Source organism: Rhinolophus ferrumequinum, chromosome 18 (assembly GCF_004115265.2).
Source record: "Rhinolophus ferrumequinum isolate MPI-CBG mRhiFer1 chromosome 18, mRhiFer1_v1.p, whole genome shotgun sequence".
Classification (NCBI taxonomy): Eukaryota; Metazoa; Chordata; class Mammalia; order Chiroptera; family Rhinolophidae; genus Rhinolophus; species Rhinolophus ferrumequinum.
In genome coordinates this window covers 44,367,393-44,393,649 of record NC_046301.1, presented here as the reverse complement: position 1 = coordinate 44,393,649, position 26,257 = coordinate 44,367,393, and the positions used below count along the sequence as shown (strand labels likewise).

At 48.3% G+C, this 26,257-nt stretch overlaps 2 protein-coding genes across 3 annotated transcripts; both read left to right on the top strand.

Moving 5' to 3' along the window:
- NPM2 (nucleophosmin/nucleoplasmin 2) lies at nt 1-15,637 on the top strand. Its single transcript, XM_033135107.1, has 8 exons — nt 1-58; nt 170-243; nt 386-511; nt 12,672-12,762; nt 13,836-14,014; nt 14,130-14,164; nt 15,260-15,293; nt 15,403-15,637. Exons 1-8 carry the CDS (start codon nt 1-3, stop codon nt 15,445-15,447), a joined length of 642 nt encoding a protein of 213 aa, XP_032990998.1. The 3' UTR covers nt 15,448-15,637.
- Nucleotides 15,638-20,629: 4,992 nt separating this feature from the next.
- FGF17 (fibroblast growth factor 17) lies at nt 20,630-25,805 on the top strand. 2 transcript variants are annotated; one of them, XM_033134922.1, is made up of 5 exons: nt 20,630-20,708; nt 20,859-20,895; nt 23,813-23,957; nt 24,208-24,314; nt 25,455-25,805. In XM_033134922.1, the coding sequence occupies exons 1-5, from the start codon at nt 20,674-20,676 to the stop codon at nt 25,746-25,748; spliced, it is 618 nt and encodes a 205-aa protein (XP_032990813.1). In that variant the 5' UTR covers nt 20,630-20,673; the 3' UTR covers nt 25,749-25,805. The 2 variants fall into 2 exon arrangements, with proteins under 2 accessions (XP_032990813.1, XP_032990812.1); XM_033134921.1 differs by having other exon boundaries at nt 23,780-23,957.
- The last annotated feature ends 452 nt before the right edge of the window (nt 25,806-26,257 follow it).

Here is a 26,257-nt window from a genome sequence, read left to right as displayed (position 1 = left end):
ATGAACCGCAGCCGCACCAGCAGCACCACCGACAAGGCAGGGACAGTCACGCTCTGGGGTGAGTGAGGACCCGGGTGCTGGGGGTTGCCCCCCAGGTGAGGGCTGCCTGGAGGAAGGGGCGTATCCCCTGAGCCCGCCACCTCCTTCCCTCCCTCCGTCTCCTTTCCAGGCTGTGAGCTAAACCAGGAGAAGCGGACCTGGACCTTCAAACCGCAGAAGGAGGGGAAGGTGTTGCTCTGTACGGTGGGTGGTCCCCTCCCCCAAGGCGGGGAGGAGGGACCGCTAGCGCGGAGCAGGGGGTGTCTGTGGGCCCTACAGGTGCAACAGGGTTTCCCTCCTCTGCCCTCGGGGGATGAGGTGCCCGGCCTGTTGTCAACCCTCTCAGATTTGCTTGGGGGAGAAAGCCAAAGAGGAGATGAACCTCGTGGAGATCCTGCCCCCAGCAGGCCAGGAGGACAAGAGGACGAAACCCATCACCATTGCCTCGCTGCAGGCCTCAGTCTTACCCATGGTGAGTCTTTCCCTGAGCCCCGGAACACTGCCTGCTCAGGCCCTCACCCCCGCGTGGGCATGACACAACCCATGGGGATACAGGCGTCCTGCAGCAGTAGAGCCATGCTAGGGAGGAGACACAGCACGGGACTAAAAGCCTGGACTCAGCAGGCAGACGGCCCCACTTCCATCCCAACCCACCCTTTACTAGCTGTGTGACTAGTTACACGGCAAGTTAAACAACCTCTTCAAAATCACATTTTTAAACCGTTTACTGCTGGTGACAGGTCTGTTGATGACTTACATATTGATTATGTGTGAAGAAATCCTTATTTCTAATAATTTGTCTTGAGTGTTCTAATGCAAATCATCATTATTTGAGGAAAATGGCTTTTTTTTAAAAATCCTACTATACTGGCTAGGACCTCCAGTATAATACTGGATAAAATGATAATGGCAGATGTCTTTGTTCCATCCTTGATTTTTTTTTTTTTTTTAAGGATTACTTCTAATGTTTCTCCATTAAGTATGACCAGTTTTGTAGATACCCTTTGTCAGCTTAAGGAAGTCCCCATCTAGTCCTACTCTGCTTTTAAACTTGGGTTTTCATCTTTTTAATCATGAATGGTTATCAAACGCTGTTCTGTTCAAATGACCTTGGGTTCTTTTCTTCTTTAATCTGTTAATGTGGTAAATTATATTAATAGAATAATATTCAGCCAACTTTACATTCCTGAGATAAGCACTGCTTGATAGTATGATAAACTTCCAGATTTATATATTTGTTACTATATTAAGATTTTTTTTTAACTTATATACTCATAAATGAGGTTGGCCTATATATTCCTTATCTTATTCGGGTATCAAGGCATACTAGCCTCTTGAACCGAGGAATGGAGTATTCTCTCATATGTGCTGGAATAGTGAATATAAGACCAGGATCATCTGTCGTGGAAGACCTGGGAGACTGATCTTGTAACACTTACCCTCAAACCTATTTTTTGTCTCTATGAGATCTCCTTACATCTCATCCATTCCCGTCGTTTTAAAGACCAGCTATACAAATGAAGACTGAAATTTTTTTTCTGTGAATCCAACCTCTCTCTTGTGCTCCAGACCCTCTGTCCAACTGAATATATTTAACAGATATCCCAAACTTAAATCTAAATCCAAAGTCTTGATTTTTATCGATAATCTCTCCCTCCACCCCCAAACCTGATCCTTTCCCAGTAAATAGTTTCTCTTTCAATTCGTCAGGGGAAAAACACCTCCTCTCTAACCCCCCATATCTGAACCACCAACAAATCCTGTCAACTTGACCTTCACAATATACCCCAATCTGACCACATTTCCCTTCCTCCCTGCTACACCCTGGTCCAGGTGACCATCACTTCCTGCTCTCTTTTGTCACACGGCCTCCTAACTGGTCTACCTGTCTTCACCCTTGGTCCCCTATAGTCTATTCCAGGGATTAACCAGCTGTAGAATTACATCCAGCCCACTACCTGTTTTTGTAAATAAAGTTTTATTGAAACGCAGCCACACTCCTTCATTTATATATTATCTATGGCTGCTTTCACTCGGTAACAGCAGAGTTGAGTAGTCTTCACAGAGACCATAGGGTTTACAAGCCTAAAATACTTACCATCTGGCCCTTTACAGGAAAAGCTTTCCAACTTCTGGTCTATTCTATACACAGCTGCCAGGAAGATCCTTTTAAACAAGTGTCAGGGCTTGTCACTTCTCTGCCAGAACCCTTAGGTCAGTGGCTTCCCAGTTCATGAAGAATGAGTTCCGAGATCCGTTATGTTCTGGTGCTCCCCACCCTCTGTGACCTCAGCCTTTGCTACCCTCGCCTCCCCGACCCTGCTCAAACCACACTGGCTTCCTCTACTGTACCTTGAAAACTCCCACATAGTCCTTACATTTACTCTTCCCCGTGCCAGGGACACGCCTACCCCCCCGCTTCCATCCGGTCTTTGTTCAAATGTCAGCCCTGATCACAAACAGCACCCCCTCTTCCTTCCCCACCAATACCCACTTTCCCTCCGTTGGACTCATGACTGGCATCTGTTTTCATTGGTGCATTCTTTCTCCACAACCAGAATGTAAGCTCCAAGAGAGCAAGGACTGGGCCTGCCTTGTCTGCTGCGTTAGCCACACTGCCTGTATAATAGTGCCTCGTACACGGTAGGAACTCAATATGTAATGAAGGAGCGAGTAAATAAGCAAATGAACTATGTGGGGCTGGTTTGCTTTTAAGTTACTGTAATTTATTTAATAGTTGTGGGTCTATTCTGATGTCTATTTCTTTGAGTCAGTTTTTTTTTAACCACATTTATTGAGATGTAATTTAGAGCAATAAGATTCATCAATGTTAAGTGTACAACTTGATGCATTTGATAAATGTATATAATTGTGTAACTGTCACCATAGTCGAGCCTCTTTGCAGTCGATCCCTTCCACCTACCATTGCAACTGGCAACCACTGGTCTACTTTGTCAGTATAGTTTTGCCTTTTCTAGAATTTCGTTTAAATGGAATCGTGCAATCCAGTCTTTTGTGCCCAGCTTTTTTCACTTGACATAATGCTTTTGAGATTTCGCCATGTTGTGGGTGAGATAGTAATGTGCTCTTTTTTTATGTCTGAGTGGTGCTCCATTCTACAAATAGGTATATATACCAGGTTTTGTTCAGTCATCTGTTAATGGAAATCATGTGGGTAGTTTCCAGTTTTGTACTATTATGGATAAGGTGCTATGAACATTTGAGTGTAACTATTTGTATGGACCTGTGTTTGCATTCTTCTTGAGTAAATACCTAGGAATGGAACTGCTGAGTCATAGAGTCAGCGTGTGTCAAACTTTATACAAAAGTGTCAGACTGCTGTACCACTTTGCATTCCTACCAGCAATGTATGAGGATTCCAATTTCTCCCCGTCCTCCCCAACATTTGTTATTGTCTAATTTTGATGAGTCACCTTAGTGGGTGTGAACTGCTTGCTCAATGTGGTTTTGATTTGTGTTTCCCTGGTGACTAATGAAGTTGAGCATGTCTTCATGTGCTTATTGGCCATTTGTGTATCTTTTTTTGAGAACTCTCTGGTCTTCATCCTACAAATTTTGATAGGTACTGTTTTCATTTTTATTCAGTTCAAATCATATTATAGTTTCCTTCTCAGCCCCCGGGATATTTAGAAGTATGTGTGTTTTTACATTTTCTAATAAGAGGGATTTTCTAAGAATCTTTCTTATAGTTTGATCTTTTGTGGTCTGAGAACATGCTCTATAATATTATTTCAGTCTAAACTGCATTGTGACTTGTTTTGTGACCTGTAACATGTTCCTTCTTGGTGAATATTTCCTTTATACTTGAAGAATGTGTGTTCTGTTGTTAGGTGTATTTCTCTATAAATGTCAATTATATCAAGTTGGTTGGTAGTTTTGTTAGTGTCTTTACTCATTTTCTGCCTACTGAATCTACTAATTACTGAGAGATAGACATTGAAGTCTTCAGCAATAGTTGTGGCTTTGTCTATTTCTCCTTTCAATTATCGGTTTTTACTTCATGTATTTTGAAGCTCTTTTATTAGACATGTACGCTTCTAGGATGGTGGTATCTTTATTAATTTATCCCTTTATCATTATGAAATGTCACTCTTTACCCCTAGTAAATATTCTGAAGCCTATTTAGTCTGATTACTATAGTCAATCTAGCTCTTTTTGGTTAGTGTTTGTATGCTATGTTTTTCCAGTTCTTTTGTTATCATTTTGCACTTAATCTCTGTATCTTTATATATAAAGTGGGTTTCTTTTAGATACCATATAATTGAGTCTTTTATCCAATTTGATAATCTCTGCCTTTTAATTAAGAGTATCTGAACTGTTAATATTTAGTGTAATTATCAACAAGTTGGGTTTAACTCCATCATCTTGCTATTTGTTTTCCTATTTGTCCCATCTGTGTTCCTTTCTTTTTCTTTTCTGACCTTCTTTTGGATTAACTACGTGGTTTTTATTATTACATTTTCATCTCCCCTATTGGCTTCTTAGGTATACTTCATCTCTTTGTTATTTTTTATTGGTTGCTCTAGAGTTTATAATATGCATTTTTAACTTACAACAGTCTATATTCAAATACTATTATACCACTTCATGTATGATGTAAGATTCTTACTACAGCGTACTTTATTTCCCGCTTCCCATCCTTTGTGCTATTGTAATAACTTTTGCTTCTACATATGCTATAAATCCTATACCAGATTGTTATTGTCTTTCTTTTAAACAGTCTGTGTTTTTAAAAGATTAGGAATTAGAATAAAACGTTTTTATATTTACCATTTCTGGTACTCTTCATTCCTTTGTGTAGATTTAAATTTCCATTTGGTATCATTTCCTTCTGCTTGAAGGACTAAAACATTTCTTGTAACGCAGATCTGCTTGTAATGAACTCTTTCAGCTTTTGTTATGTCTGAAAAGTTCTTATTTCACTTTAGTTTTGAAAGGTATTTCACTGGGTTGAGTTTTTTTTTGTTTGTTTGTTTGTTTTTCAATACTTGAAAAAACATTACTAGTAGATTTCTCCAAACATAGCTTGCATAATTTGGATAAATCTACTAGCGTCTTTGTCTTCACTCCTCTGTATGTAATGTCTGTATGTAATAAATGTCTTTATTCCTTTGGCTGCTTTTAAGATTTTCTCCTTATTGCTGGTTTTGAGCAATTCAATTATGAAATGCCTTGAGGTTCATTGAATTTCTTAGATATTTGTTTTCATCAAATTTGGACATTTTGGGGGCCATTATTTCTTCAAATATATTTTCTGACCCCCCCCCCCATGTTCTCCCCCATCTCCATTGGGGAATCCAATCACATGCACACTTGGCTCCTTAAAGTTGTCCCAAAGTTTGTTGATGCTCTGTTCATTTTCTGAAAGTATTTTTCCTCTCTGTATTTCATTTTGAATAGTCCTTATTTATTCAATGTCATTACTCCTTTCTTCTGCAGCATCTCATTTGTTGTTAATCTCATCAGTGTTTTCATTTCAGATATTGTAGTTTTCATCTCTAGAGATTTTATATGAGTCTTCCATGTCTCAAACATTTTTCATCTTTCCTCTAGTTTCTTGAACATATGGACTACAGTCATAATAATTATTTTAATGTCTTGTCTACTAATTCTATAATTTGTGTCAGTTTTGATTGAATTTTTTCTCATTATTATGAGTTATAGCTTCCAGGTTCTTTGTCTAGTAATTTTTAATTTGGTGCTAGGCAGTCAAGTTACTTAGATACCATTTTATACTTTTGAGTCTTGTTTTTAAGCTTTGTTTGGTGGTACAAAAGCTAGGTTTAAACTAGTTAATCCCCCCACTACCGTGATGAGACCCTTCTTAGTTCTCCAACAGGTGCCCCATAAATTATGAGATTTTCCACCCTAGCTTTTAGAAACAAGCACTATCCCTGACCCTATGGGAGCTCCAGACACTTTTGGAGTGACTCCTTTCCCATTCTTTCCCCCAGTAGTTTCCTCACTTGCATGTGCTGACCACTACTTGACTGAATACTCAAGGGGGACTTTCTGCCAATCTCTGACATTCTGTCTTTGCAGCTCTCTCCTCTCCTGTACTCTGTTCTGTGAACTCTAGGTGCCTTGACTTCCCTGGGTTACCAGTTTCACTTCCTCAACTCAGTGAGATCACTGTGCTCTTTTGGAAACTGGCCTGAGTTCCCCCTCCCTGCGCTGTCCAGGAAGGAAGCTTTGACAACCCTAGGGCTCATTTCATTTGTTTCCCTTCTCTCGGAGATTACTGTTCTTCCTTGATTGATATCCAATGTTTTGAGAGCCATTGTTTCCTATATTATGTTTGGTTTTTTGGGTTTTTTTAGTTATTTCAAATTGGAAGGTAAATTCAGTACCTGTTACTTGGCCTGAACCAAATGTCTCCTCTGAGTCAATTTTGATCATTTATATTTTTCCAGATATTGTTTACGCTATTTGCTAATAATGTTTGTAATCATGAATATATCTGTTGTTATATCCCTCTTCTTTAAATTCCCAGTAGTGTTTATCATCTTTCCTTCTCATACCCCTTACTCATGGAGGTTAGTCTTTTTTTTCCTCCTCCTCTTCCTCTTCCTCCTCCTCCTCTTCCTCTTCCTCCTCCTCCTCCTTGAACCAGCTTTTGGCTTCATTTGGTGTTTCTATTTTCTATTTTATTAATTTCTCTGATTACCTGGTATTTTCTGCTTTCTTTGTTCCTTTTTCTTCCTGACTTAGATATTTAGCCCATTCGTTTTCTAGCTTATTTTTTCCAAGTAAGTTTTATTTATTCATTTTTAATACTGTAAATTTCCCTCTAAGGATGTTTGTAGCTGCGTCCCTCAATATGTGTTTTGTAGTATTTTCACTTTATTTCATTTCATTTTAAATATTTTCTAATTTCATTATGATTTCCTATTTGATGTATGAGTTACTTAGAATTTTTTAATTCCTGAAGATATGGGTGGGTTAGGTTATCACTGCTTTTCTCAATGTAATTGCAAAAGAAAATGTGGTCCATACACGTATCAGTTCTTTGGTATTTGTTGAGAATTGAATTGTGGCATAGTACATGGTAGTATTGTAGGTATCTATATATGTTCAATAAATCAAGCTTATTAATTGTGCTCAAGTCTATAAGTGTTTGTCTCCCTAATCCATCAACTACGAAAAAAAATGTGTTAAAATTTCCTATTATGATAGTGGATTTTCAGTGGATTCTTAAATTTTATTGTTTGCTTTACATATGTTTATTTTTTAGTTGAATATTTTTAGATAATTGTAGACTCACATTTAGCTGTAAGAAATAATATGGAGAGATCACTACATATGTAACCTTTTGGAACTGGCTCTTTTTTCCTGCTCAGCATCATTCCCTGGAGATTCATCCAAATTGTATGTATTTTTATTGCTAAGTAGTAGTCCATGGTATAGATGTACCACAGATCAACCATTCATTTATGGGAAAACTGGATTGATTCCAGCGTGGAACTATTATAAATAAAGCTGCTATGAACATGTGTATAAAGATTTTTGTGTAAGCATAAGTTTTAATTTCTCTAAATGCCCAGGAGTGTAATTGCTGGGTCATATGGTAGTTGCATGTTTAGTTTCTTAAGCCTCCTGTTTTTCAAAGTGGCTGTGCCATTTTTCATTTCCACCAGCAATACATGAATGATTGAGTTCTGCATCCTTACTGACATTTCATGTCACTTTTTCTTATTTCAGCCATTCTGATATATGTGTAGTGATATCTCATTACACTTTTAATTTGCATTTCCTAAGGGCTAATGAAGTTGAACATCTTTTTATGTGTTTACTTGCCATCTGTATATTCAGTAAAATGTCTATTCATAGCTTTTGCCCATTTTCTAATGGGATTGTTTGTTTTCTAATTGGATTGTTTGTTTTGCTAATTCTTTATTCTAGACACTAGTCCTTTGTCAAATATATGGTTTGCAAATATTTTCTTCCCATTTTATAACTTGGTTTTCATTCCCTTCACATAAGCTTTTATGGAACTAAAGTTTTTAATTGTGATGAGGTCCATTTTATCAATGACTTTTATGATTTTTGGTGTTATAGCTAAGAACTCTCTGCCTAGCCTGAGATTATGATGATTTTCCAATATTTGTGTTTTTTTGTTTTTTGTCTGAAAGTATTACAGCCTTATAATTTATGTTTAAGTCCATGATCATTTTGAGTTCATTGTTGTATAAGGTATGAGGTTTGGGTCAAGGTTCATTTCTTTGCCTATGGACATGCAATTGCTCCAACACCATTTGTTGAAAAAACTATCCTTCCTCCATTTAACTGATTCTGCAACTTTGTCAAAAATCAGTTGAATGTATTTGTGTGGGTCTATTTCTAGGTCTTCTGTTCCATTGATTTTTGTACCTATCTCTCCAATACCACACTGTCTTGATTACTGTAGCTATAGCTTTATATATGTTTACATTATGTTATTGGTGTATATAATTTACAGAATTATCTTCCTTGTAAATTAATTTTTTATCAATATGTGGTGACCTTTATCCCTAAAATGCTTATTAAAGCCTACATCATTTGATATTAATTTGTTTCCCAGTTGTTCCTCAATATTCAGTATTCCTTTATTCTTTAGTAGTGGAACTCATGACTTTTAGCTGGCCACAGGACTACTCAGAATAAAAACTATATTCCCTGAGTTAGGCACGACCATGAAGTTTTGGCCAATGGAATGTAAGCAGAAGTGGTGTCTATAACATCTGCAGTGTCCTTATAGAGAGATCATGTGACCATGTTTGTCTCTTCCTCCTTCCTGCTGGCTGGAATGTGGATGTGATGGCTGGAATCTGAGCAGCCATCCTGGAGGGTAAGAAGGTAGAAGCCATGTATTAAGGATGGCGAAACAACATGGTGCAAAGAGGCTGGATCCCTGGTGATTGAGAAGCCGGATATCTGCAGCTGACTGTTTATATCTGAATTTACTTTATGTGACAAAGAAACAAGCTTCTATCTGTGTAAGCCACTGTTATTGAGTTGTTTGTCACTTCTTCCCAAACCTAATCTAACAAATACAACTACCTTCATTTTTTAAGGACTTTATTTTTTATTTTTAGAGCAGTTTTAGGCTTACAATAAAACCGAGAGGAAGGTACAGAGATGTCCTGTATACCACCTATACCCCCCACACATTATCAACATCACGCACCAGATGGCAAAACTACCTTCATTTGAATTTTAATTAGGTATGGCTGCAGTAATAGAGACCCAACGACAGGGCCTTAAACAAATTTGAGATTTATTTCTGTGTTGCTTAGAAGTCCAGAGATGGGCAGTGTAGGGCTGGTGCGATGGCTTCACGGTCACCAAAGACCTCTTAGCTTTCTCCTGTCCTTAACGCAGAGCTTCCCTCTTCAAGGTCGCCTCACAGTCCAGGAAGGCTGCTGCAGCTCCAGCCCTCACTTCTGCATGTAAGGTAATAGGAAAGGAGAAGCAAGGGAAGAGGCTTTCCCAGTTCTGTCTACCTTTTAAGGAATCATCACACAAATACCACCCACTAAATTCTGCTTACAACTCATTGGTTGAGAAATGAGTGACACGGTCACAGCTAACTGCAAAGGAAACTGAGGAACGCAGTCTTGGCTGGGTACAATATGTGACTCTCAAGGTACTGTTATTATGGAAGAAGGGAAGAATGGATGTTGGATAAACAACTGGAAGCCTCCGCCACATCTGGGTATATGCTTCCATGTCTTTACTTCAGCATTTCTGTCCTTACATTTTAGGTGTGTATCTTATAAGCGGTCTGTAGCAAGACTTGGTTTTAATCTATCTGGTCAGTATAATCTGTTCATATTTGTTGTGATTGCTACTAGGATTTATTTGTAACATGTTCTTTGTGCCTCTACTTTCCTTGCTTTTTTATTTTTTTCTCCTTTTCCTATTTTTTATTAGATTGATTAAAATTTCTTTTCCCCTTTTCCACTGGTTTGGAAGCTGTAGAATCTCATTCTAATTTTTATTGGTTGTCCTTAATTTTTTTAAAACCATCATGCATGATCAAAGTCTAAAATGAATGTTTTTATTCCTCCCAAACAATCCAGGAAACTCTTCTAATTACCCTCTTCCTAACTTACATGTTGTTATCGTGTGGAGTGTTAGCTTCAACTTGTTTTAGACCCACTCACCACTAGTCATTACTAGTACTACCTTATTTTACACTAACACTTAAGTTTTTCTATGTTTACCAATTTGCTTGCTCACCACTGTTTCTTGTATCTACTTCTTCCTTCTCAATTTAATTGCCACCTTCTTAAAACATGCTTTAGTAGGTCTGGGAATAGTAAACTTATTTGGGCTTTACCTGGAAATATCTTTATTTTCCTCTCATCACTTCACGATAGTTTGTGTATAAATTCTAGGTAGAGAAGAAGTTTCCCTCAAAACTTTAGAGATATTATCAGGTTTTTCTGGTCTCTGATGTTGCTGTTGAAATAGTCTGTCTGGTTACTGTGCCTTTTTTCGAAATCTGTCTTTCCTTTTAAGATAATATCTTTGTTGTTGTTATCTACCATTTTACTTTGGCATGTTCAAGTGTAGAATTATTTTTATTTATCTTTTGGGAGTTAGGTTTCCTGGATATGAGAATCTGGGTCTTTGATTATTTCTGGAAAACTCTTGGTGGTTCTCACTTTGAACATTGACTCCATTCTCTCCAGTCCTTTTCTCTGATTAGATGCATGTTGGGTCTTCTCATCCTGCTCGCCACATCTCAACTTCTCTTTCACGTTTTGTTTATCTCTCTATGTGGCATGCTGGGTAAGTTCTTCACAGCACTATTCCAGTTTAAAGACTCTTGCTGCAGCTGGCTTTTATTCTGGTTTTTAAACCATTTGTTCAGTTTATTTCAGTGCTAATACTTTTCATGTCTAAAAGCTGCGTTTGGTTCTTTTTCATAATATCTTCTTAGGGTTCTGATGCCCACTTTTATATTTATTTGGTTTTCATCAACCTTACTTCCTAGTGGTCCAGATTGTTATTTTCTTACCTCAGGTCCTTGGTTGTGCTACTCTGCAGTCATTTTGTTTCCTTCGGCGGACGCTGCAGGATTGTTTCTTGCATGTTTTGTCATTTTAAATGGCGAGTTGTCTTCAGGGTTTTGCTTTCTCTGAAAGAGTTCTGTGTGAAAAGAATGGAGAGTGTCCTAGGAGAGTGGTTTTGTGTTTGCACCTGCCATTTGCCTCAGGAATAGCACAAACCTGGGGTTTTATACGCATTTCTTGGCTTGGCAGTCCCCACCAGGTAAATTCAGACTTCATAAAAGTGATAGGTATGGCCTGGGATTTTAGTTTGTCCCGGGAGACTTCACCCCACTCTCGTTTCCTTGTTACCTTTCTGTGGTGTGTAGTTCCTAGTGGTAGGTTTCAGGCTCTTTAGCCACCTCTCCTTGGCCCTCATCCTGGGATTACCGAGGTGCAGCCTTTGAGGATCTGGCCTGTGTACAGTGGGCTCCATCACAACTGTCCTCTTTTGAGCCAAGCTCTTGTCTCTCCTCCAGGCGTGAAGGTTCAAACCCAAAGCCCTTGCTATTTTCAAGTGTATGTCCCTTCAGCTGCTATCGCAGCAGCTCTGCCACCTGCTACTCTTCGCGTCTGATAGTTGGGGGCTCTCCTGTCTCTCTTACTATTCAGGCATGCAGCAAAAACATGGGATTACATTTTATCCAGCCTTTCCAGGTGTCTTTGGCTGCAGAGTTTGTTTTTGCTAATTTGCTTCCTGTCTGCACCAGAAACTTGAAGTTAATCTCTCTCAGCCTCAGTGTCTTCCTCTGGAAAGTAATAGTATCTCCTTCGTGGGCAAGGAGTTAAATGAGACAAAGCAGAGAAAACCCTCAGCCTGGGGCCTGGCCCATGGTAGGGACTCCGTACCTATGAGTGTCATCATTGCTACTCTGGGAAATTTGCCAAGTCTGGAAAAACAGAAAGAAAATAAATACGGACTCTCCACTGACGATCGTGATTAGCACTGTATTTGTAACCTTTATTCATATGTATGTTCACACATTATTTATAAGACAAAAGTAGCACTGTACATACAACTTTGCATCTGCTTTTCCTATTTGATCAGTGTCATAGTCTATCTGAGATCAGGGTGCCAGCGTGGTCAGGTTTCGGTACGGGCCCTCTTCCTGGCGTGTAGATGGCTGCCATGTGTCCTCAGAGAGAGACAGAGAGAGCTCTCTGGTCTCAGCTTATAAGGACACTACCCCCATCATGAGGGCCCAACTTTCATGATGTCATCTAACGCTAATTATCTCCCCGAGGCCTCATCTCTAGATACCATCGCATTGGGGGATCAGGGTTTCACCATAAGGCTTTAGGGGACATGATTTAGTCTGTCGCAAGCAGATTTCTCTAATAGCTGCCCCTCAGCTTGGGAGGCCGTCTGTGAAATGAGCCAGAGTGAGATGGTCTGATTCACATTGTTCTCCTCGGTTGAAAGGTCCAGCGGGCTGCAAGCACAGTGAGGTCCGGAGCACCCATGAAGTGTGTGTGGCTGGGATGTGGGGGATTACCTCAGTGTTTCTGTGGGAGGCCAGCCCCCAGCCAGGTAGCGGGCCTGAGCGACCCTGTCTTCTTCTCTTCCCCCTGCAGATCATGGTGGGGCTGGAGCTTTCTCCTCCAGTCACTTTTCAGCTCCGGGCCGGCTCTGGACCCGTGTTCCTCAGTGGCCAGGAATGTTATGGTAAGTACGAGCTTGGACCTGGGAAAGGACTGGGTGTGCAGAGCCAGGGCCGAGGCCATGACAGGTACTCAAACACTGAGGGATTCTTGAATTATTAGAGAAAATCCCCAAAGGCAATACGGTTGCCAGGAGCCTGACCTGGAAGGCCATGGGAACAGGTCATAGCCCCAGTTCATTTTTTTTTAAATTGGGGAACAGTGTGTTTTTCTAGGGCCTATCAGCTCCGAGTCGTTGTCCTTCAATCTAGTTCTGGAGAACATAGCTCAGCTCCAAGTCCAGTCGCCATTTTCAATTCTTGCTGCAGGGGGCGCAGCCCACCATCCCGCGTGGGAATTGAACTGGCAACCTTGTTGAGAGCTTGTGCTCCAACCAACTGACGCCCCCTAGCCCCTTTTCTTCAGGTCCCTGCCACATCCTCTGCGGGCCCAGCCCCCTCGCCTGTAACATGAGGGAAGGGGTACACTTGGTTTCTTCTTCAAAGAGTAGCTGTGAGGAATAAATGGGATATTCAGAAACAGCAGGTTAGCACAATGCCGAGTACTAACACGCACGTGAAATGTTAGCTGCCATGAAGTCGTGACTATAGTAGTAACATGGACCCTAACAAGTCTCCATGCTGACTCTCTTAATATCCGTTTGACGGCTCTCTTCTCTGTCCAGTTGTGCCTCTTGCATCAGGGTGCTCTCCTGCCCCCAAACCATGGCAGGGTCCACTTCCCTTAGGATAAGGTCTGAAGACCTCAGCTACTACTCCAGGCTCCTCCGCCGCTGCTCCCTCCCCCTCACACTCCTTCCCAGAGTGAATCCTGCCACCCAGCTGGAGCGCAGCTCGCCCCTTCCCCTGCCTCCCGCTGTGCCAGGTCCCTGGCCCTCTGGAGCTGTCCCGGGCCTCTCCCCGCACCCTTGCCTCCGCTCTGTCAGGGAGGCCAGGATGGGTCCACAGGAGTCGAGTAGGTGGACCCTTTCAAGTCCATGCTGGGACTCCCCGAGGGCAACTCTCAAGCCACGTGATGGAATGGGAGTCAGGCAGAGAGCCTGTGCTCAGGGGTCCTGCCCCTCTCCCGCTGTTGCAGACACGGCAGACCTCTCCTGGGAGGAGGAAGAGGAGCAGGAGGAGGAGGAGGAAGTGGAGGAGGAAGAGGATGAGCCGCAGCAGCAGCCTGAGGATGACGACGATGACGACGACGATGAGGAGACCCCTGTCAAACAGGGCAAGAGGCCGATGCCCCAGAAGCAGACAAGCGTCGCCAAAGTGAGGGGGGACCCTGACCCCAGGGACCTGGGCCAGGCTTCCTGAGCTGGGCATGCAGAGGGGTGAGGCCAGGTGAGTCCTAACTGTCCTAGTAATGCTTGTGTTTGGTTCCCAGAGGAAAAAGGTGGAAAAAGAAGAGGAAGCAGCGAGGTAAGTCTTTCCACCTCTTACCTTGGCTGAACTCTTAGCGAAGGTGTATAGGACTAGAAAGAGTAGGGTGTGCCTGGTGTATGCACATGTATGCAAATGAGGGTACACAGGAGCTGCACAGCCTTTCTGAAAAGCATTAAACCATCTTATCTTCTGACCTAATTCCACTTAGGCAATTCCTTCCAAAGGAGCCCATCTGAAGTATTTCCCCGAAAATAAGACCTATCCTGAAAATAAGCCCCAGTTAAGATCGTCAGCCAGACGGATGCATTTAGCACGTTATGACGATGTTCCAGAAGAAGATGACATGACTGTATTTGGATAAATCTAGATTGTTGTACATGAAAACATAAGACATCCCCTGAAAATACGCCCTAATGTGTCTTTTGGAGCAAAAATTAATATCAGACCTCGTCTTATTTTGTGGGAAATACAATATGGGGAAAATTATACGCACTAAGAAACTCAGCACTGCATTATTCAAATAATAGTGAAAAATGGAAGCATTCTAAATGTCTACCAATGTGATAGTTAATTAAACTATGTCACATTTTCTCAGTGGATGTTACCTATGCCCAGGAAAGCGATAGCAACCTGCAAAGTGTTTATAGAATGTAAAAGAACAGGATATTAAATCATTTTCATTTTATTTCACGTTTTTTTAGAAGAAAACAAACACACGAAAAGCCATGAGAGGAAATACACCAAAATGTTAATATTGGTGGGAAGGTGAATAACATAAGTAATTTATTCCATTCTCTATTTGCTATAGTTTGTACAGTGTGATTAACATTACTTTTATCATGAAAAAGACATACTTGTGATAAATAAAAGAAAGCAGATGGGAAGCCTAAGAAGAAAAAAACACCTAGTTTAAAAAGAGACTCCGAGTGTCCCGGGCAGGTGACAGGTGAAGAGTTGAATTCTGAAGCCTCCGCTCTCCAGGGCACAGCCCCCTGCTTCCCGGAAGTGTCCAGGACCCTGCTTTCCAGTGTGGGCACTGGTGGGGCGGGAGGCCGGGGCTACTGGCATCAGGCTGAGTGCTCTCTTCCCCTCCCACCTCCCCACTCCTTGCCCACCTCACCCCTATTCCAGATCCAGTCTTAGAGACAAGAGCCCTGTGAGGAAGGTGAGTTCTGACAAGAAAGGGCTGGTCCTCCTGGGGGAGGGGGTGGTCTCTGGGAAAGTGCCAGGACCCGGAGGGAGTGGGACACAGGAGCCCTCCCTTCTCTCCGTAGACCAAACCTACACCCAGACCTAAAAAGCCGGGATGCAAGAAATGAGGATCCTGGAGTGGTCTGGCCACAGTGACCCAGGGAGGGCCTGCCAGGCCACCATGCAGAGGGGGCCTTCCTGGGGTACATCGTGGACCCAGGGCCCCAACCACCCACCCCAGCTCCCTCCACCTGAGTCTGAATATGATGGAGGTGTTGGGGGCAACACAAAAGCCCCTCGCCCCAACTCTCTGGATTCAGCAGGACCTGGAGGGAAGAACCCCAACCTCAGGGCCACAATAAAGTTTGCTTTGCCAGGACGTTTCTGCATCTCTTAAGCCCAGGAGCCATACTCGTTGCCGGCTGCACTGAGCCCTCATGCCCAGCAGAGGGCGGCAGCGTCCCAGCACACCGGACCCGGTGGCCTGTGTCTGCCCGCTCTGCTCTTTCATCTCCGTCTCTTGTCCTGGCACATCTTCCTTTGGCCCAGCTTTGGGGAAAGAACCAAGTGTCTCAGCCTCTTACCCAGCTTCAATCTTCTGCCCCTGGGCTGAGGGAGGGCGCTAGAGCTGCTGTGGTTCTTCCTGTGCCCACACTCCCTTCCGTCAGGGCCGGGTTTTCTAGGTGCAGAACTGAAGGGCTACAGCTGCCGGCCCCTGCCAGGAAGGGCCTCTATCCCTGTGGGACCAGCCCAAGCGTCTGTGTTTACTGGGACCTCGGGGCACCGTGCTAGTCCTGCTTCCCAGGCAAGCTCCTGCTCACAGGGGCCTCACTTATGTGAAGATGTGTGTTGGGCAGGAGCCCAGAAACCTTCAAGGAAATCCTCCCAGGTGGGGGAGACAAGGTGGGCTTGAGCGTGGCTATCAAGTGTCTCTTACAGGAAGTGGACAGGTGAACACTTGCAACTCCTGTGCTAGGGCTCCCCTTGGGGCAACTCTCAGTACATTGTGGGGGTGAGGCCAGTAGCGGCCTGGAATGGGGTGAAGGACCCCTTGCATGGCTCTGGCCTCCTGCCCTCTCCCAGGCTTGCAGGTCCACCCTGCAGCCAGTTGATGATGACACACAGATGGGCCCCCCACTCCAGTTATACTTGCAAGGCCTCTGCAGACCTTCTCCTTGGCCCTCACCAACACGCCTGCTGGCCAGGCCTAAAGTGGGCCAATGGAGAGCTGGCAGGACCCCCTCTCTTCCAGGACCCCCAGGTATGGGCCCGAGAAGGTCTTTGGACACCCACACCAACCAGGCTTAGGTCTCCCACTCAGCTCCATCCTTCTCTTGGTTGCAGAAGAAGTAGAGGGCAGGGCTGGCATTCCTGCTGCTGGCTTTCTACACCCCAGGAGAGGAAGTGAGCACTGTCCCACCCTCTGACAAATGAGAATGGGCCACTGACCTCAGGTCACCCAGAGAGTGAAAAGGCACATCAATTCAGGTCTGGCCACAGGTAGGCAGCTGGCATTCACCATGGCTTCATGCCACAGTGATACAGGGTGGGCAAGACAAATTCCTCACTTTTAAGTTGCCTACAGCCTAGTGGAAACACAAAAGCCAACAATATAGTGTGAATTACTTTTGAGTGCTTTAAAGGAAGTGAACCCAGCTAATTTCCAGGGTGGGAAAGGGCTGTTTAGTTAGGAGATGTGAGACGGTCCCTCAGAGGAAGCAATTGATAAGAAGGGGGCTGCCAGCTAAGTGAGCTGGCAGAACATTCCTAGGAGTAGGAACAGAGAGTGCAAAGGGCCTGAGGCACAACAAGCTTGGGGGTTTGGACAGAAAGAAGGCTGATATGATTGCAGTAATAATACAGTGTGAGCTGAGCACCGCTCTAAGTGTCTTCCATGGACTCACTCCTTTAATCGTCACAACCATGCCTTGAAGTGGGTATTAGCCCCATTTCTCAGAAGTGGAGAGTGAGGCACAGAGAGGTTAAATAACTTGCCCCCAAGGTCACACAGCTAGTGGAGAAGCCAGGATTCACTCCCAGGTATTCTGGCCCCCTGGTTTTTAACCACTTTGTGGATGAGAGGGAGGGATAGATAGCACCGAGCCCTAGAAGTCTTGTAAACTGAGAGCAGGAGTTAGAATGGAGCCCTGAATGCCTGTGTAACTGGAGCCCTAGGAGGGGCCGCCCAGAGCCTGGTTATAGCAAAGCACACATTCCTGCAAGTCCTTCTTCCCTTGGCCAGCTCCAGCCAAGTGCCCCAGTTCTCCAGCTCAGCCATGGCTCCGCATTAAGGGCACTCAGTAGCTATACTGCGGCTAATTTGATTTCCATCTGCTCAGATAGCAAAGATGGGGGTCTGCCTGCTTTGCTGAGGTGCCCTTTGTCCTTCCCCTCCTTCAGCCTCAACAGGAAAAGGTTGGGCTGGAGTCGAAGCAGCTGGTGACAAGTGGCAGTTCTGCAGGTGGGCTCTGTGAGCTCTGTGTCTGCACCAGCTGAGCTGTTAAGAGGAGCAGGCGTGAGACATCCCAGTTGGGGGGCATGGAGCTTGGCACTAGGGGGTGGGGATTAACCACTGAAGCCCAGGCTACTTCTCACTTCCCTTATCACCTCCTACACCCCCCATAAATGTTAATGAACCCTACCCTTCTCTCCTACCAGCTCCCTCTAGTCAAGGCAGAAAGTCAGTCAAAGTTTAGGTAAACTGAGGCTGGACCACATAAGAAGGTCTCTGTCCCCTCCTCCGTTCTTGGGGTCAGGGAGTGTCCTTCATCTCCGTTGACACCATGGCAGTTTTGACGGCATCAGTAGGAGTGACTTCCTTTTTATAAATTGGAAAGCTGGGACCAGAGAAGTGAGGGGATTTGCCACAGGTCACACAGCCTGCAATGGCCTGCACCAGGGGATGGGGATAAAATCCAGAGTCAAGGCCGGGAATCCTCCATGCTGCCTCCCCACTGGGGGCACACCACTGGCCTTTCCATGGGAGAAAAGGAGCAAGCCAAGTCAAAAGCCAAGCCTGCAGGTGTAGAATGGGAAGGGACAAGGAGCAGATGTCACATCGTGAAATGTGCTGCCAAGCCCTGCGCCAGCACCCTGGCGGAACCTCAAGGCCAAGTTTGACTGCTGGCATCTGTTACCATGGAAACCCAGGCTGGGCTGGGTACTGGCCAGTGACGCCAGCAGGCCCTTGCCCACTGATAGGAGCCAGGCGCTCAGGCTCAGGCCTTTCACCCAGGTGGGATGCCCCACACCTGCCTCTCCTTATGGCCTTCTGCCCCTCCCACGAGACCTCCTACCCGGGAGCCCAAACCAGAGCTGTCTCCTCCGTGTGTCTCTGCTCTTACCTGTGACCCCAGGTTGGAGGTTAGGAGGAGGTAGCCTTTAATACCCTCCCTGGGAGCTGGGGGCAGTTGAGAGGTCAGTTTGCGGAAGTTTCTATGGAAGAGGCAGAGTTTAAACTGGGCCCCAAGTGGTGGGACGATGGAAATTATCAGGAGGATCCTCCTGGGCAAAAGCAGAGAGCTGGACAGGCTGGGGCACGTTCCAAGAAAAGCAAGCGCTGGACTGGGCATCTGGGCACCTGGTACACTCACGCCACTAACCAGCTGTGAGACCCTCATTGGTGAATGATGAGGACATCTCTCAGATCCCTTCCCATTTTGACATTCTTTCCATTGGAGGCCAACCCTGGACTCCCCCAGTGATGCAGGGCTGAGGACTCACACTGCCCTCCCCAGGCCTGTGTAGGCTCAACTGGCCCAGCCCCAGTGGGTTCCTGGGGGAGGGCAGGGGCTGGGAGCCAGGTGCTGGAGCTAGACAGGTCAGAGGTGTCCCTGCTTGTCTGTGTGTCGGGGGAAGGGTGGCAGACAACTTTGTGGATTGGTCTCGCTCAGGAAGGTGAGAAGGAGGCCTGGAGGTGAGAGGTCTGCCCTCCCACTCATCTCTTTAGGTAAATAAATCCATATCCAGCATTTCCCTTTCTCTTCTCATCCCAGGGGCACTGAGACTCCCCAAGGAGCCAAGCTGAAGTGTGAGCTCCACTTCCCTAGAGGGGGAGGGACTTCCCTCAAAGGTCCCAGCACTTACCAGCACCTACCTTTGGTAGGGAAGGAACAGCTTCCGGAAGGGACCTCCCCTACTGGGATGTCCTGGGCTATGCTGGGCCCTGAGGGTGTGAACCCAGCAGAAAGGCTCCAGACACAATCCTGTGGAGTAGAAAGAGCATGGACTTTGGACACCTGGTTCCACCATTCACTAGCTGGGTTTGCCTCAGTTTCCTCATCTGCAGAATGGGGTAATAACTGGCCTGGTACAGAGCAGCGTGGGACCAGAGGTTATGCGAAGAGGTTGGTGGGCGCTTCATCCCAGGCAGCTGCTAGGTGACATGGGGAGGAGGTCCTGAGAGGCTCCAGAGATGGCTGCTGCCCTGGGCAGGGGGGTGATGAGTGAGGCCCAGGACACAGGCCTTCTGACATCTGCTACATGCAATTATCTCTTGGGGTCCTCCCACATCCTGGGGCGTTACTGTCCCCATCTCAGAGGAAGCCGCCGAGGCCCAGAGGAAAGTAGCCTGCACCAGTGCAGCCAGCTCTCCTGTCCCCAGCTCAGGCCAGCTTTGGGGACTCCATGGGAGTCTTCCATAGTCCCAGCTGTCCTTCCTCTCCACCCCTGACCCCCATGCTGTTGCACCCACTATTTGCAGCCAGTCTGGACAGCCTTAACCCCTCCTTTCCCAGTGGCCCAATAGCAGATAGAGGGAGCTAGGGGTGACAGAAGCAGTGGAAGCCCAGCTCCTGGCCAAGCCCACCTCCTGCCCCCTGCAGGGAGGCTCCTCCTTTTAAGGCTGCTTCTGGGAATTCCCACCCCTGAGCCAGACCCAGCGAACCCAGAGTGCTACCTGCCCTCACCCTCAGGGAGTGGGGTGTTAAACCTGAGGGCAGGAGAAGCTGGCCCACAGAGGGGAGGAGGGGCACTCCAGTTGGGGTCTGTGAAGGTCGGGAACACTCGGGAGAGCTCAGGGCCAGCCTCCTGTCGAGAAGGCTCCAGCAGCCTCATCCTCTGCGCTTGGGGAGCCCAGGAAAGGCTGGCAGCTCTGCCAGTGGCTGCTTTGCAGTCTCGCTGGCCGGGAAGGTGGACACCTCACACCTCAGTCTCCCAATTACGCCCTCCTCCCCCCTCCTCCTCCTCCTCCCCTCTCTTCTCTCTCCTCCTCCCCTTTCTCTCCTCCTCTCCCCCCTGAAAACCTGTGGCTTGAAGAGACCTTGGCTTCTCTGGGACTCTACCCCTGGGGACTGCCCATATCTGCTCCTGAGTTTGGGGGCAGGGGGGCAGCCGCCCCAAGGAACCTCTCCGCGATGGGAGCCGCCCGCCTGCTGCCCAACTTCACTCTGTAAGTGCGCGGCCTCTCCGACTGCAGTTTTGGTGCCATCTCCAGCCTCGGGCAGCCCTAATCTTCCCGGGACTCCCACACAGACAGCGGCGGGCGGGGTGGGCTGGCTGCGAGCACCCACACGTGGATCTGCCTCCTGTCCCCACACAGGTGCTTGCAGGTACTGATCCTCTGCTGTCAAACTCAGGTAGGCGACTTGTGCCCACTAGCTTCAACCCATCTCTGTCACGCCACCCAATGGGGGAGGGGGCCGGCTCCTTTTGGTGGAGAGAGGCAAGTTCTGGCCCCTCCCCAGGTCCAGGATGCTCTGAGATTTTGGAGGGTGGGGGGGTGTCAGTCTTTGGAGGGGTTAGGGGAAGGGGCTATGGCAAATTTGGGGGTTGTCTAAGGTTTTTATCTGTCCTCCCTCCCACGAACCTCCCTCCTTCCCTGGGGTCTCTGCCTCGCTCTCCATACCTGAGTCACCCCAAGGCTAAGTGTGAGGGCAGCCCAGACTTAAGCGATGGAGCTGGGAGTGGCTAGAAGAGGGCAAAGGTGATGGATCAGGTGAGGCTTGTACCTGAAAGGACAGGTTTCCATGCAAAACCACCTGTGTGTTCCACTCACGACTCCACTCCCACCAACATGGGTGTCCTGGGGGGTGCGCTCCTGGGGGTCATACAGGCAGTCAGAATGCCCGGCCAGGGCAGGTGACTCCTTACCTACAGGCAATGAGGTCAAACCCAAAGATGTGGTTTGGGACAAGATTCAGGGTTTGCTTCTCCACAATCCCCCCACCCCAGTCAGTGCCCCCCCCATGCCCACCTCCCCCTAGCCCCAGCCCCAGTGCGAGGCTTGGTCCCTTTTTGTGATCCTCCATAAAAGTGCAGCTATTAAAATGCACTGGCCCAGAACCGCGCTGGGGAGATCGCTTGGCTTTCCCAGGCCAGAGGCCGCTTCTCTCCATATCCAGTGGGGACTTTTTTTGAAGGTAAATGCCTTTTCTCTGGGCGAGGGAAAGGGGCTGCCTTTGAAGCAGTGGGGGGGTGGGAGAGAGAGAGAGAGAGACAACCCCCCCTTTTCCTTCCCCCTTTTGCTCAAGCCCCCGTTCCAGGCCTTTTGCTTCACACATCCAGGGAGAGCAAGAAGAAAGCCCCCCAGCCTGGCCAGGAGGGGGCTGGGGGTGGGCCCAACCTGTTCTGGAAAGGGAATTAGCACAATGGTGCGGCTGGCCTGGCGTTTATGGCCTGGCTGAGGCCCCATTCAGGACTCAGGGAAGGTGGCAAAGCTGTCCTTTCCCCCTTGAAGTGCCCCCTCGCCCCCCTCAGGGGGGGGCCAGCAGGCCGGACCACAGCCATGCTTGAGGGGCTGGCTGACAAGCAGCTGTCTGCTGCAGTGGAAGGGGAGGTCCCCCCGCAGCGGGAACATGAAAGGGACAGGCAAGGTCCCGCGGGGAGAGCGACTTGTGGGCTGTGGGCTGTGGGGGGGCGTGGGGCTGCTTTTGTGCAGGGCTTGAAGGGGGACAAGGAGAGGAGGGGGCTTCGGGGGGCCCTCTCTGCTCCTGACCTGGAACAGACAACCAGAAGGCTGCCTGCCAAGAGGGGCGGAGGGCCTGAACCTGGGCCAGGAGGCTTAGGGCTGGGGACAGGCGGGCTCCACCGAGGGTCCTGGGCCAGCCAGACCCCACCTCTTGGCAGGAAGGCAGGTGCCCCATCCCCAATTTGGGCCTCAGGTTCTTCCAGGACGGGGTGTGGGGTGGGTTGGGGTCCCCTAGTCTGGGGTCCTAGAAATGCTCCTGGCCTGTGAACAAGCGGACATTGGAAATGAGCGGTAACACACACGAAGGGTTAACCCGAGCAGGTTACACTGTCAGCCTCCAGCGGCTGCCTCACCGCCCCTCCCTCAAAGCTGACACTTCCCATCCCTCCCTCCCGGAGAGAGTGGCCCTAACAGATGCCGACCCACGTCTAGCTCTGTCCAGATGCTTGCAATTGGGCCTGGAATAAAGGTTGACTTAGAGACGGGGGACGGGGAAAGGCTGTCCCAGCACAGGCCACGGGGCCAAGTGAAGAGAGAAATATCTTAGTGTTAGAGCTGGGGTTGTGGCCAGCAGCTGGGAAATGGCATCCAGGTGGCACCTTGATGGAGAGAAGGGGCAGGAAGTGGTCTCCTGCTAGTGTTGCAGATGGGTAAGGAGAGTTCCGCCTGGACAAGGTACTTGTCCTGCCTTTATGCGCCATGGTGCGTGGGTGGAAGTGGGTGGGTGGCAGCATGGGCCCTGGCTGGCTGAGAGCCTCTGTTACATTGTGGCACAGGCAGGCGGCCTCACAGGAGCAGCCCTCAGGCCACTGCTGATAGCACCTCTGCTGCTACCTTCACCTCCCTCTGCTAAGGAGGCACCGCCCTCAGAGGAGGGAGGAACGCTGGAAGGCGCCTGGCCCCGAGGACCCAGGGGGAGAGGCAGGGCAGCAGGGCATATGTAACTCAGGATTCTACGGTTAGTACTGCAAAGAAATGCGCACAGGCGTGCTGGAGTCTGAACAGAAGACCCCTTAGAGTTCTCCCGTGACCCTAACAGACCAGCTGTTGTCTGTGCATGTGCTGGGGGTGGGCTCCTTCGAGGCCAGTGAGAAGAATGGAATGAAAGCTGGTTGTCCTGGCTAACAGAGCCACGACCCTAGAGTTCCAAGCTCCAGTGCTAGAGGCAGGACGGGTTCCGTCTCTAATCGGTTGTGTCACCCTGTGCACCTCCTGCATAGAATGTGGGGATCAGATACCAGAATTTTGAGGGGTCCTTCCAGCTCCCAGAGCCCTGATTCCAAGTCTGCACTGGACCATCACATGTCCCCCAAGCCTGGGCAGCCACCAGTTTTCTGCTCTAGGCTGGACAGGGAGCCAAGAGGTCATGACTGGCTCACCCACTGGCCTGACAAGGTCATGGCCATATGCCCCCTTCACCCCGCACCTCTGCTTCCCAGGACAAATGGCCTGCCCCCACCACACTCACCTCTGCACCCCTCTCCCCTTGGATGGACCGGTGGTGGTGTCGCCCAAAGCAAATTGACACTATTTTTCCCTTGGTAACCGCAAAGGGGGAGAATCACCCGTCTCCTAATTTTAACCAGTATGTGAGGGACCAGGGCGCCATGACCGACCAGCTGAGCCGGCGGCAGATCCGCGAGTACCAGCTGTACAGCCGGACCAGCGGCAAGCACGTGCAGGTCACCGGGCGTCGCATCTCCGCCACTGCTGAGGATGGCAACAAGTTTGGTGAGACCCAGCCCTCACCGGAGGCCACTCACACCCCTGGCCAGCCTCGCTTAGTCCATCCCCAGATCCCATGTCAGAGCGGAGGCCACAGGAGAGCAGGGAGAAGCCTCTTGGAGGAGGGTCCCCAAGGGCCTCCCCATGGTCCCGAACCCAAGTTCAGCGGAGGTCAGGTTGGTTGGCGGGTCCCCAGCTACACCCTCGGCTGGCAACCCTCATGGACAGAGGTCTCTCCCTCCCTCCCCAATCACAGCCAAGCTTATAGTGGAGACAGACACGTTTGGGAGCCGGGTACGCATCAAGGGGGCTGAGAGCGAGAAGTACATCTGCATGAACAAGAAGGGCAAGCTCATCGGGAAGGTGAGGCCCGGAATACGAGCAGCTGCTTGATTTGTTCCTCCGGGGTGGGGCACCTAGGGCCCAACTGCACCCCACTCTCCTCTGCGGGGGTGGACCCAGGACCATGACTCTTCTGCTCTCACCCACCCACCACTCTGCCACTCTCTGCTCTCCCCATTTTCATGAGCCCCTCTGGGTCTTCAAGCGCCCTGAGGACACTAACCCACGGGATCCTCGGCTCAGATTTATCGGGTATTTCCCAGCATCGATGAGTAAGAATTTCAGCACCTGCATGATGATGCAGCCCCTGTGTTGAGGGCTCAATGCTAATCAGGGTTGAGACGGAGCATTCATCAGGGCCCGAAGCTCCCCCAAGGTCAGTGGGCTCCACAGACTCCAACAGCAAGATGCACACGAACCGCCTGCTAGTGTAACCACCAACTAGTGTAACCACCAACTAGTGTAACCACCTACTAGTGTAACCACCTACTAGTGTAGTGGTCTACTCTACAGTGGTGGGTCTGGCACTGGGGTGCAAGGGAGAAGTCCATCTCCTTTGGCATCGGTCAGTCCTTGGCTCCTGATTCTGGTTGTTCTCACCAAATATTTGCTGATTTTTTCCAAGCCTCAGGCTACTCATCTATACAAGTGGGCATAGCGTCAGGGTTATCCGCAGCGTCAAAGCGGTGCCTGTGTGGCTGTTGACACAGTCAGTATCTATAAATGTTTGCCCTGTCTTTTCATCAGAGACTGATGCCTCCTTTCCCTCCACCCAGCAATGCCATTCACCCAGACAGGACGGGTCTGTGCACAAGTGCCTACTGGGTATGCACAGAACTGCACAAGTACCTTGATCTTTACGCCACATCTCAGGAAACCGAGGCCCAGCATAGCTAACTACCTTGTTCAAGGGGTACCACTTCCAAATGGCAAGGCTGTATTTAAGTTCAGATCTGACCCCAAGCAAAGCTTGTTCCTTTCTCCCACCTTTGCCTCTACAACAAGACACCATCGCACTAGACAGAACTCCTCAGGCTGCAGCCCCTGCTGCTCCCTCTCCGTCCTAAAATAGGCCCATCAGGCAGATAAGCGCGACAGGGTGGGTGACAAACATCCCTCTTCTCCTTCCTTTCCCTCCTACCCCCCCCACCACCCCCGCAGCCCAGCGGGAAGAGCAAAGACTGCGTGTTCACGGAGATCGTGCTGGAGAACAACTACACGGCCTTCCAGAACGCCCGGCATGAGGGCTGGTTCATGGCCTTCACCAGGCAGGGCCGGCCCCGCCAGGCCTCCCGCAGCCGGCAGAACCAGCGAGAGGCTCACTTCATCAAGCGTCTCTACGAGGGCCAGCTGCCCTTCCCCAACCAAGTCGAGAGGCAGAAGCAGTTCGAGTTTGTGGGCTCATCCCCCACGCGCCGGACCAAGCGCACTCGGAGGCCACAGCCCCTGACGTAGTCAGGGACACAGTGTGGGGGCAGCTGCCACTCACCAGCCTTCCTATCCCCTTCCCTTCCTAATCTCATCCAAAGACAGGGCCGGGGTGGAGGAGGGGAGCCAGAGCCCCACAGGAGGGCCCTGAGGACCGACAGGTGTCAGAGCCCCACACTGGAGAGGGGCAGGACTGGCACCGACCAGGGCTGGGCCTCAGGGCAGCGTCCCGGACCCCACACTGGAATAGGCCCCAGGGCTGGGACTGGCCTCAGGAGAGGAGCTGTAGTGTCCCCTGGACTCAGAACTCTGAACCAAGAGGAAAGGTCAGCAGGTTCGAGGCCTCCCAGACACCGTCTGCAGGTGGCTCTCCTCCAATTCTGCTCCCTGTGTGTCTCTCTGTGTGTCTGCCCCCAGCTTCCAGACTGCTCCTGGCCAGACTGTAGGAAGGGACTTTCGTTTTTGTTTCTGGAAAAAAGAAAAAACAGAGAAAAAAGAGGGTTGACCATTTTTCACATTCCACTCCCCGGGCCTGC